At 41.2% G+C, this 11,204-nt stretch overlaps 1 protein-coding gene across 1 annotated transcript; it reads right to left on the bottom strand.

Annotated features, from left to right (window-relative positions):
• Positions 1 to 2,266: 2,266 nt before the first annotated feature.
• Positions 2,267 to 10,354, bottom strand: actr6 (actin related protein 6). Its single transcript, XM_088339518.1, has 11 exons — positions 9,962 to 10,354; positions 7,804 to 7,921; positions 6,744 to 6,812; positions 6,550 to 6,673; positions 6,351 to 6,486; positions 5,207 to 5,263; positions 5,044 to 5,142; positions 4,900 to 4,978; positions 4,669 to 4,840; positions 3,578 to 3,716; positions 2,267 to 2,657 (listed from the first exon to the last, which is right to left on the bottom strand). Exons 1-11 carry the CDS (start codon positions 10,027 to 10,029, stop codon positions 2,528 to 2,530), a joined length of 1,191 nt encoding a protein of 396 aa, XP_088195644.1. The 5' UTR covers positions 10,030 to 10,354; the 3' UTR covers positions 2,267 to 2,527.
• Positions 10,355 to 11,204: the final 850 nt, after the last annotated feature.

Below are 11,204 nucleotides of genomic sequence, written 5' to 3' on the forward strand. Positions count from 1 at the left end.
GTATCCAATCAGATGTTGACTCAATACGTAAATCCCGAAAATACATTCCATTCACTTCCATTCCACAAATTATTTTTGTTTATAATAATACACCCTTCAGGTTAAAAATGTCGGGAAAAAATGTTAAAACGTCATATTGTCAGATATATATGCTTAATTGCTGTTAAGATTGTCGAGAAAAATTGTTCAAACCTCACATTGTTTATTTGCTGTTAATAGGGTCAATAAAATGGTTCAAACCAAAAAATTTAAACATAAACATGTCGATGAAACCTCATATTGTTAGAATATGATATAATGAAATTATGAATGTGTTTAATTGCTGTTAAAAATGTCGACAAAATTGTTCAAACCTCATATTGTTAGAAAATGATACAACGAAATTGTCTCATCTCATTAGCTGCACCGCTTATCCTCAGTAGGGTCGCGGGGGTGCTGGAGCCCATCCCAGCAATCATCGGGCAGTGGGCAGGGAACACCCTGAACTGGTTGCCAGCCAATCGCAGGGCACACGGGGACAGACAACTCACTCGCTCATTCACACCTAGGGACAATTTGGACCGGTCAATTCACCTGAAATGCATGTTTTTTTGGAATGTGGGAGGAAACCGGAGTGCCCGGAGGAAACCCACGCGAGCACGGGGAGAACATACAAACTCGGCACAGGAAGTCTGGAGCTGGATTTGAACCCACGCAGGAGGTTCCCAAGACATGAACTGTGCCGCACATGCGCTAACCACTGCGCCGCCGTGCTGCCACAACAAAATTGTGAATATGCTTAATTGCTGTTAAAAGTGTCAATAAAATTGTTCAAGCCAAACCTTCAGGTTGACATTGGTCTAAAACACTTCATTATCCCATTACTGCAATCAAACTGAGTTTTCGTGGATTTTATAGAGGGCTTGAAGCGACTGCCATGTTGGATTACAAGCGACAATGGAAGAAAATGCCACTGCGAATCTATATTTCCAATAGTTTAGAAACTTAATCTAAACTTATGAACTTTTTGGCAATTTTACTGGCTCAAAGTGTTAGTGCTGCCATGCACTTTCTAGAGAATTCATTCATTACATATTACGTTTTGTTTTTTTAATTTGATTTACTGTTTTGTGTATTGTTACCCAATGCTCAATCCATTGCACCCTAGTAGGGAGATTACCACTTGTGAGGCCCCTTCTCAAGGTTTCTTATTTTCCTTGCCTGCGCGTTGGTTTAAGATCAGGGGATGGTGTCATTGTAACCTGTGCAGTCCTTTATGAGAAATTTTGTGATCAAGAGCATCACAAATAAATGAGACTTGACAAAGATACAAGGAAACAAGCTGTATGTGATGAAAAACTACAAGTTGTCATTGGATTTTCCCTGCAAATCAATACCGAACAATGTCAACTATTTGATGAAGCGACCAAGATAGTTCACCCTCGATTAACTTCAATCCTCGAAATGGGTTTGTTAGTCTTTTTTGATTTTGGACAGGTAAGAAGTTTAGGTATAAAATTAAAGGGGAAAAGGCCAGGCTCTAGTGAAAACCCACAGTTTTGCTTCAAATATGGGTCTATGTTATTTACGAACCTCAACTTTCCTTGTTTTCCATCTTTGAAACCCTATCTAACCTTATGAAGCAGATCGATGTGTAGTTTTTCTTTCACTTGTACTCCGATCACGTGACACTTGGAACCCTCCATAATAAAAATTAACCTAAGTGATGAAATGAGTTTATTGTTTTTAACTTTGGACACCTGTGGGAGGGAGATTTCATGAGACGCCAGTTCATTATTTAGACTAATATTGCACAACATTTTCACTATTGGCCAATCGTGTTGTTGTTCTTTGATTCCCGCACCTTTTATTGCGGATCTGCTTTAGTAACCAAGAAGATGTCATAAAAAGAAAGGGCTCAGGGGACAACCTATACAACAGGTTGGACTTTCATATCTGAAGGGTTCTCTCCCTGTCCTCTGTTCAAATCCAAAATCCATAGATGACTTCTCTCCATGAGTATCTACTAAACCTTAAACCTAACAATAACTTGCACTGCTGTTCACTTCGAAAGTAAATATTGGGGACTTCATTTGTGGGTGAAAAATGCTGATATATCGTGAGAAAATAGTCATTTTTTTAATAAATATAATTTGACTTTTCTATCTGAAGGTTTCTCTCCCTATCCTTGCAAGTTCAAAACCCTACATATTTTGAGTGTCTACTATAACCAAACGAAACAGTAACCCAATCATTTCTGAAAAATTGATAGGTCTTTATACCATCACAATTTTAATGTTGTTCTCTTTAATGTGAGACACAAAAGCAAGACACCAAAAACTGGAGTTATAAAATGACATTTTCTCAAAATTGTTCTGGAATATCCAGGTCAGGATAATTGATTCACGTTATCGGCATAAAAAATCAAAATCAGTAAAAACAGTCCCCTAAGAGTGTTTTTGAACAAAGACCAAGTATGTCCTATGATGTCCGAGGACACAGTTTGCTTGTCCTGCGTGGTTGGGGTCCAGTACCACAAAACAAGGTCTCAGATGTCAAACCTTTCTTCACAAATGAAATGTCCATTCTCCTCGTAGTCGTCTCGCGTGACTACCATCTCTTCGTAGTCGGGATCGTTGGCTAGCAGCTTGCCTCCTTCCCACGCATAGGAGATGGGACTGTTTCCAAAAGACAAAATTGTCACCGCGCATACAAGCTAGGGCTGCACGATTCACCGAAATCTAATCGACGGTTTGTCAATTGAGTGACGGAGTGATTGGCAAACGAAAATTGACACGTTTCGGAGTTTAACAGTGCCAGACCAATCAGAAGCCGGGTTTTATGGCACTAGCCTCAGTCCACCCGCCCTTGCACAAACGGCCACCAGAACAAATGCGACAACTCGAAGCTTTAGTGAAAAAGAATTCATCAATGAAATCAGAGTCTGAGAAAAGTCAGAAGAGCGCAAAGAAATGCCGATCACCAACGGGTGCTTCGTGGATTGTTATCGCGTTCGGTAATTGACGGAGGGGGCGTCGAAAGGAAAAGCTAGCAGCTAGGCTATCAACTTTTAAGCCAGCACTGCCGAAAGTGGCTAGTAACCAATGCCGGATCCATTACCCGTTTAACGAATGACATGGAGATACAACCCACGGGAAGCTGCGACATCCATGACTATTTTAATCAACGCAGAGACCCTTCTGAAGTCACAGCTACCAAATGATAGCGTTCAGCTATCTAGATGCTCTGAATTGCTGTCTTACACTGAAAGTCCTCTCACGTCCTTGTACTTTTGTTTAATTACAAAAAAAGTTCATTTGTTTTACTGCAATTCTCCTTTTAATTGTAGATTTATAGTTGTTATTTGGTTACAGTCGATTACCCTCAGTCGGTAATAACGTTGTCTCGAGGTATGTTTGCGTGTCACTATGTTTAAGTTCTCTCCAAAACAAAACAAGCACAGAAATTGCACTTTACATTTAAAATCAAAAGTCGCATCAAATTGCAATACAGTTCTAAAAAAATAACAAATAGTTTTTTTTCCCAAAACCGTGCAGCCCTAATGCTAACAGACGCTAAGTGGCGGCGTGGAACTTACTTGTCGGGCAGCGTGACTTTGACGGGAATGTGAGCCGGAACCAGAGCTCGAAGTTCAGCTTGCAAACGCTCCCGGAAGCCCGGAAATAAAACGTTGCCTCCGGTCAGGATGATGTTGCCGTACATGTGAGGCTGCATGTCTGCGCACACGCAAAGTTCATGCTAAGGGTTTAGCATTAGCGTGCGTAACCACGCCAGGGATATCAAAATGTCATCATAACACAGCGGTGGTCAGTCCTTTTTTCCATTTCAAGCAACCAGCATTCCAGTTTTCTGATAATATACCTTGTTAATTGCATTAGAAGGCTAGTGGATAATTAAAAAAACTCTGGTGCAATGATGGTAGAACAACTAAAAACCTTCCTTTGAATTTATCTGGAAAGTATCTGGAGCATCGCATTTGGGGGTGTGATACAACTTTCAGAATGGCAGGAAAGAAAACTCTCATGAGAAACTTGACAGTCTATTCCTGTTCTAACAACTGAAGGCCATTCCACGTTTAAGATTCTCTTACTCTCTCTTCCTTTAGTGGGGCACCTTCTCGAGATTTTTCAATTTCCTCATGCTGAGGTTTTGAGTTTTTCCTTGCCCTCGAGTATGTTTTAGATCAGGGGATGATGTAATAATAGTCTGTCGTGTGTACAGCCCTTCTTGTGATGAAAGGCATTGCAAATAATCATGACTTGACTTTTTTGGGCCAGTTTCATATATGGCTTTTTCTTTGCCACTCTGTATTGAAGCCAGCATATCGGAATCCCCTTTTCGCTGTGAATGTTGAGACTGGTGTCCTGTAAGGCATTTATTTCTCATACTCGAGACTGATAGACTTGTCCTCTTGCTTGGTTGTGCAGCGGGGCCTCCCACGACTCTTTCAACTCTGTTTGAGCTGTTCTCTGACGGGAGTAGTATCTTGCGGGAGATCTTCTTGGGAATCTCTAGCAAGGAATAGTTTTCTGGCCATTTTGAAAGTTCTATCACACCTATAAATGCAATGCTCCAGATACTGGACCATCTGTGTTCTCAGCTGTGCATTTGGCCGGTGAGGCATAGTTTGCCCACCCCTGCCCTAAGTGAAAGAATAAGAGGCGAGACCTTCTGATAGAGACTGGACAGAGTCCACGATGGCCTCGGGGATCCCCATCTCCTGGATGCCGATGTCCGACGGGTGGAAGAGCATCTCGGGAACGGCGAAACGCTCGTTGGCCAGCCTGAGGATCTGCTCCCCCGTCTTGTACTTGCCACTCAGCACCACCTGGTCAGCAGGCTGGCAGAAGAGGCATGCTTAGGGCGACGCCTCACAACTAGGCCACGTCCGACTCTTACTTTGCAGAAGCCTTTTTTAATGCCGCTGAAATCGGGAAGAACGTAGTCCCTCATCACGGTGTTTTGGAGTCCCTTCAGCCTGGAAGCAGCCACAAGGTCAGCTTCAAGGGCGCGGCGCTGGGCCGACGGCCGTCCGACTCTTACTGTGCCGTGGTCATGTCCTGGTAGAAGTCCTGAGACACGAAGCAAACGTCCTCCTTCACCTGGTTGATGACGTGAGTCTCGTCCATTACGTGCAGCTGCCTGCAAAGGCAAAAACGCTGAGCCGGACGCCGATTGCGGTGCTCCGATCTGTGGGCAAACTTACCGATAGGAAATGATCTCTTTGAGGTGATTGGTCAGCAGTTTCCCTCCAACACTGACCCTAAAAGGAATGCTCGTTATGTAATTGAGAGGGCAAAAAAGTACAAACACTAATGACAGAGATCACACACCTTTTCCATGGCCAAATTTAAGCACTTTTCAAAAACTTTCAAGGCCAATCTTTCCATACCTTTAAAAAAACGAAATCTAGCACCAATCAAAAGTAGATTGTTTTCTTTAAGACTTTGATGATTAAAATCTAGTGGGCGATCATTCTTCTAACACATACTTTGTGCTATTTTGAGCTGTTCCTATCTCTGATCTACAATCTTTTTGTGTCCATGGGTTGGACATTCTGCCTCAACCATTGACTATGCCACACTTGTTTACAAACAAGGAAAAAGCTTCATAGGCGTTGGGTAAAAAAGGAGTTCAATACGGAAAAACAAAACGAAAGAAACGACTGTATGCATAAAAAGCAGAAACCTGAGCCAAATTTGGACTCTCCTTAAGGACATCGATTGCACAGAAGCGGAGTGAGTTCATCAATTGTTTTGTTTTACTTATTAAAATTTAGATATTTTGCGTGTTTTGCAGAGGATTTGTGTCTAAATATAATTTAAAATATTTTCTTTTTACATTTAATCATTTATTTATAACACTGAAGAGTTCTTTATCTTTATTTTATTGTTTTACATTTTCAGGGATTTTGTGTTTTTGTTTGACTTTAAATCTGTTCAGTGTGTAAAAGCTGAAATTGTTGTGTTTTTTAGATCTGTGAATATTTTAATTAATAGTTCATGTGTTTGCAGGGATGCCCTGCAAAACATAGGAAAAGACTAGTTACTAAATATTTTGGTGCATAGTTTTATTAGAGCCGGCTCTTCTCAGTGAGCAGAGGCAAAAGAGATGGTTTTCTAAATAGTGCTGTCCCCTTGGGTGCGACCAGTAGGGGGCGGTGACGCTTCACATGACAACGCGTGGTCTTTAAAATCAGACTGCCAGAAAACATGGCCATGGCAACTAGTTCAAGCATTTTCAAGTACCTCACACAAAATTCAAGCATTTTCATGACTACAAATACACAACATTCAAAAACAAGTATTTCAAGCACCCAGACAAACCGGGTAACGCGTGAACGGGCCCACCTGCGTATGGCGTCCTTCATTCTGCTTCCACGGCAGTAGGGGGCGATGTGCGTGAAGGAGAAGCCGCTGTCCACCAGCAAGCAGCACAGCTGGTACGGTTCTTCCCGGAAGTATCGGCGAGCGCTCATGGAACCGGCTGAGCCACAAAATAAGCGGGGTTAACGCGGGGTGGCGCCCGTCGGCCACGTTCGGTACTCGCCATTTATCCGGAGAGCCGACTGGAAGCGGTACTCTTCGAACAGGATCTCGTTCATGGACTCCTGGATGGACGTGAAGTTGAAGTAAGGCTCGCTGATGAGGATGCTGCAGTCGGGAAAATCCACCTGCAGGGGAAACGACGACGTGAGCGACCGAAAAAGGATGAGGGGCTCGACGGCGAGGGAGGTGGGCCACCTTGAACATTTCTTTACCGAACAGGTGGTCCCAAACTTTCCGCTGGACGTCCCAGTTGACCAGGTAACCCTGGGGAGATAACCGGGCAAAGGTCAGAGGAGCAACGTGACTGGTGAGGCCGCAACAGACAATTAGTGTTTGTCAATTAACTTGACAAGAAAAATATATACAACTATTTGCTATCCACTGGCAAATATGTAAGATACTATTTCCTACCACCTTATCCGAAGATCATATTATACTTGGGACTTATAATACAGAACAAAAAAGAAAGAGCAATTCTTTTCATTTTTTGTGTAGGAATTTGGTTATATCTTTGGATATGATCAACTCTCCCAATATGAAAATGATATATAGTATGCATAAAAATCTGCCCCCTCATGTAGAGTTAAACATGTCATGGTTATTATTTGTGATTTATTTATTATGTTTACTTATTTTCAGATTCTTCTTCTTTGTTTTCTGCAGCACTATCTGTTCTGTAGAAAATTGATCATTTCGTGTCATGTAGAAACAGGCTAACACTAAAAATTAGAAACTTTCATGCCAAGTTTTTTTGTAATGATGCATCCATCCATTCATCCATTATCTGCACCCCTTATCCTCAGTAGGGTCGCGGGGGTGCTGGAGCCCATCCCAGCTATCTTCGGGCAGTGGGCAGGGGACACCCTCAACTGCTTGCCAGCCCATCGCAGGGCTGTAATGATGCAATGTTTAATGAAAAAAATATGTAAAAAAAAAAAAAAAAAAAGTAAGATAACTTTTTAATAGAACTGTCTTGGCTTCCTCTGCCGGACTACAGTGGTACTACTCTCAGCATCCCTCTTGTTGCATTGATTAAACGTACTAAGTGGGTCATAAATCACCGGATACAACGAATCGATGATCTAATTAGTTGCCTTTTTAAAGGGTTCGATTGTGGCCAAAAAGTAGGGGCTTGTAGTCCGGAGTGTACGCTAGTTTGAAAAGCAAAACCAAAATGAGCAGTTTCTGGACAATATAAATGACAGAAGTGACGATGGCCTTGTGCTAAGCGCAGAAGACGGAATTGAGGGCCGACCTTCTGGAATGGCAGAATGTAGAAGAGCGCCGAGGGGTCTTTAATCTCATCCAATTGGTTGGCGGTGAACGTTTTCATCCGGGACGTCTTAGAGCGGAACTGGCAGTTTGGAATGACACTGGAAAGGAGAAGAGAGTGCAATTTATGTGCTAGTACAGCGGTCGGGAACCTTTTTGACCCAAAGAGCCATAAAAGAAAAAATATTTATACACATTTTTGGAGGGTACCCCACCTTATATCTGAAGACCAAATTCAATAAACCCGCTATCTAGACCAAAACGAATTCTTCAGCAAATTTTATTTCACTGCGTGACGTTTGATGATTTGATAGATCTATGAAATAACATAAATGCCAGATCCTGTGTCCCATAGCAATCCGAATATACCACCTAAAATGTGTCTCCCTCCTTGAGTTACTTAAGAGTGTTGAGGTTCATTTTTGCCCTACATAATGGTTTCAAAACAAGGTGCGAGCATAGTTCTTTTGTAAAAATGTCACAAAATACCGCAAAGGGCAACATTTTCCTGTGGTGTGTCTTGGGCAAGTACAGCCTGGTGGCGCCTATCCCTCTCCAGGCCAACATACGTTTCCACCCTGTCTCCAACCGGGGACCTTTCACGTATTAAAAATGATTGTTAACGTGTTTAAAAATCTCAAACTAATCTGGATAATCTACTTACGGTAGTCACACATAATAGCAGTGAAATCTCATAACTGGCCTTATATAAAAGGGACGGTGTGTATTATTTTTACCGTTGTTTTGTGTTCCGCAACAGAAAATGTGTACATATAAAACGCAACAAAGCATAGGAACTATGGAAACTCATAAGTACCAAACCAGATCATTTGAGGTATTTATATACCCGCAGAAGCAAGATGGTGGACAAATATGTTAGGTCCCTCTTGGAGAGCCACAGGTTGTCATTTAAAAGCGCATTTCTCGACCCACCAGTATTTTGAAAAAGCACTTTTTTTAAACTTGTTCATTTATTTTAGCTTATGATTCAAAACAAAATAGTTATCCCTCATTTAACGCAGGAGGTATGTTCCTAAAAAAACTGGTGATAGGGAAATCTGTAAAGTAAAAACCTTGTTTATTTTTACAATTACAATACAATTGAACACTATTATACACTAGAATTTTTTTTTTTTTGGTGGAGCTGAAAACGAGAAGGACGAAAGATTGAGAGCGTCATCAAAACAGGAGTTCGTCCAAATCTATTTGGAGGTCCATGCGTTCCACTGGCTAGAACTTGGTTAGAGATTTAATTTCCCCCAATGTTCCTCACTTTAAATCTAGGATTAAAACACATCCTAAAGCTTATGCATAACCTATATTTGATGTTGAACATTGCTGTGTATTATTGGCCTGGTCATCCTGGAAGGGGGGTGACCTCATGTGCAGTCCCTTCTCAAGGTTTCTTCATTTACCTCTATTGAAGTTTTTGAGTTTTTCCTTGTCCTCATGACGGTATTGGATCAGGGGATGATGTAATAATACTCTTTAGTTTGCAATAATCTGTGGTCTGTGCAGCCTTTTGAGACTCCTTGTGTCACAAATCTCTCTCATTTTTTATATAAAGCTTTTCAAGTCAAGACTTCCCAAAGCGCTTTACAGTGTGCTTCACATTTCCCAATAGTGACCGTGCAGCCATGTAAGGCGCTAACCTGCATATTGGGGGTTCAGTGTCTTACCCAAGGACACTTCGACATATAACACGGAGGAGCCGGGATTCGAACTGCGATCTCTTGATCCCAAGACGGGCGCTCTACCTCCTGAGCCACTGCCGCCCTAAATAAGTAATAAATAAACTGGACTTGACTTGAAGGCAAAGAAAAAGCATTTTACAGGCTCCTGCATTTTTTGAAAAATAAAATTACTGTATTAATATCTTTATTAACAAATAACTACTACGTGGGGGAACTGTCAGGCCAATCAGATTCCAGAACACAATACAAATACGCGAAGTAGTAAAATCGTGAAAAATAAACCGCGTTATATGGAGGGATCACTATATATTTAACGGATAGTTTTTAACAACTAGGGTGCCTATATAATATACACTGTCCCTTTAATGAGTAATTGTAAAATAATTTGTGGTCATTCAGAAACGTTATTAGCAGTGCGCTAGCACAAGCTAACATGGCGCAGCTCACCTGACTTCCTCAGAGCTGTATCCAACTTTTGCCGTATAAGCTCCATTGTCCAATATTAAAGTGGCCATTGGGAGTCCAAAGTGAATTTCTAAAGCGTTATTTGTAGTGGAATACGTTTACGTTTAGAGCGTCGCCATCCCAACATTCTCCCCACTGCTCCACGCTTATTCGCTGCCGGAAGAAAACAATAAGGGACCTGGGAAATGCCGGTGCGGCCATCTTTTGTTGCCTTGTCGTCACGTAATATTTAAAAATCTTGGTGCGTGGGTGAGTAAAACAAATAAACAAAGCAGTTGAATCCACCCAAAAAATGTGTACAATGCAGATAATGAATTAGCCTGCGTGAAATGTTAATTGACACGGGACAGAAAGACGCCAGCAGTATTCGTTTTAGTGTCCCCAGCAAAAGTCGTTCGGGAAGAAACAAATCTGAACATTTAACAATTCCGCTTGATCAGATTGAAATAACTCTCCCCAAAAATATCATCAAGTCCCAAATGTAAAAAAAAAATATATATCTTTACCTTCCAGTCGAAAATGTATTAATTTAACTGTACATCATAATCACGTGAATAAAGAAAGAGAAAGAAAAAGAGGAACAAAGAAGAAAATATACAAAAAGCTAGGGAAAAAATAAAAGATAAAAAGGAGAAAAAGCACACAAAAAATAGAATAGAACTGTCTTTATTGTCATTACAACATTGTATGCAATGAGATTGGACATGGCACTCCAGGGTAAAATGTGTAATAAAGTCTTTGAAAAGGAAAAAAAGGATAAAAAAAAACCTAAAAACTATCAGAATAAATAGGCAAAAAGCAAGATAAAAGAAGGAAAAAGAAAAAAAATGGTTAGGGTGGAAAGATGCAAACATAGAAAATAATTTTTAAAAATATAAAAAGAGAGGTCTAAATGTAGTGGAAGCTAAAGCTCTTGTTGATGATAGTAATGAGTGGAGAGGTGTTGTAAAAGGATAGTGTGATGTTTTGACGTGTTCTAAGGGATGGGCAGGGCACCTGTATGATGCGGTAGGGGTAAACCAGCGAAAGCTGTCGAGCCCTTCTGTTGAACAAAAGAGTGTGTTGTGTCACCATGACTTGAGTGACACTGCCGCTTTCTTGTGTCCCGTTTCATCTGGAGGGACGAAAGCATAACCGACTTACGTGCCGAGGTGCCCAACTTGTTTGGGTGTTTGGGCAATTGGGTTGGCCATGGTCAAAATTGTTGTCTGTGTTTTTTGCTTTT

The sequence above is a fragment of the Urocampus carinirostris genome, chromosome 7 (genome assembly GCF_059441175.1).
Source record: "Urocampus carinirostris isolate Australia breed hairy pipefish chromosome 7, RoL_Ucar_1.0, whole genome shotgun sequence".
NCBI lineage: Eukaryota > Metazoa > Chordata > Actinopteri > Syngnathiformes > Syngnathidae > Urocampus > Urocampus carinirostris.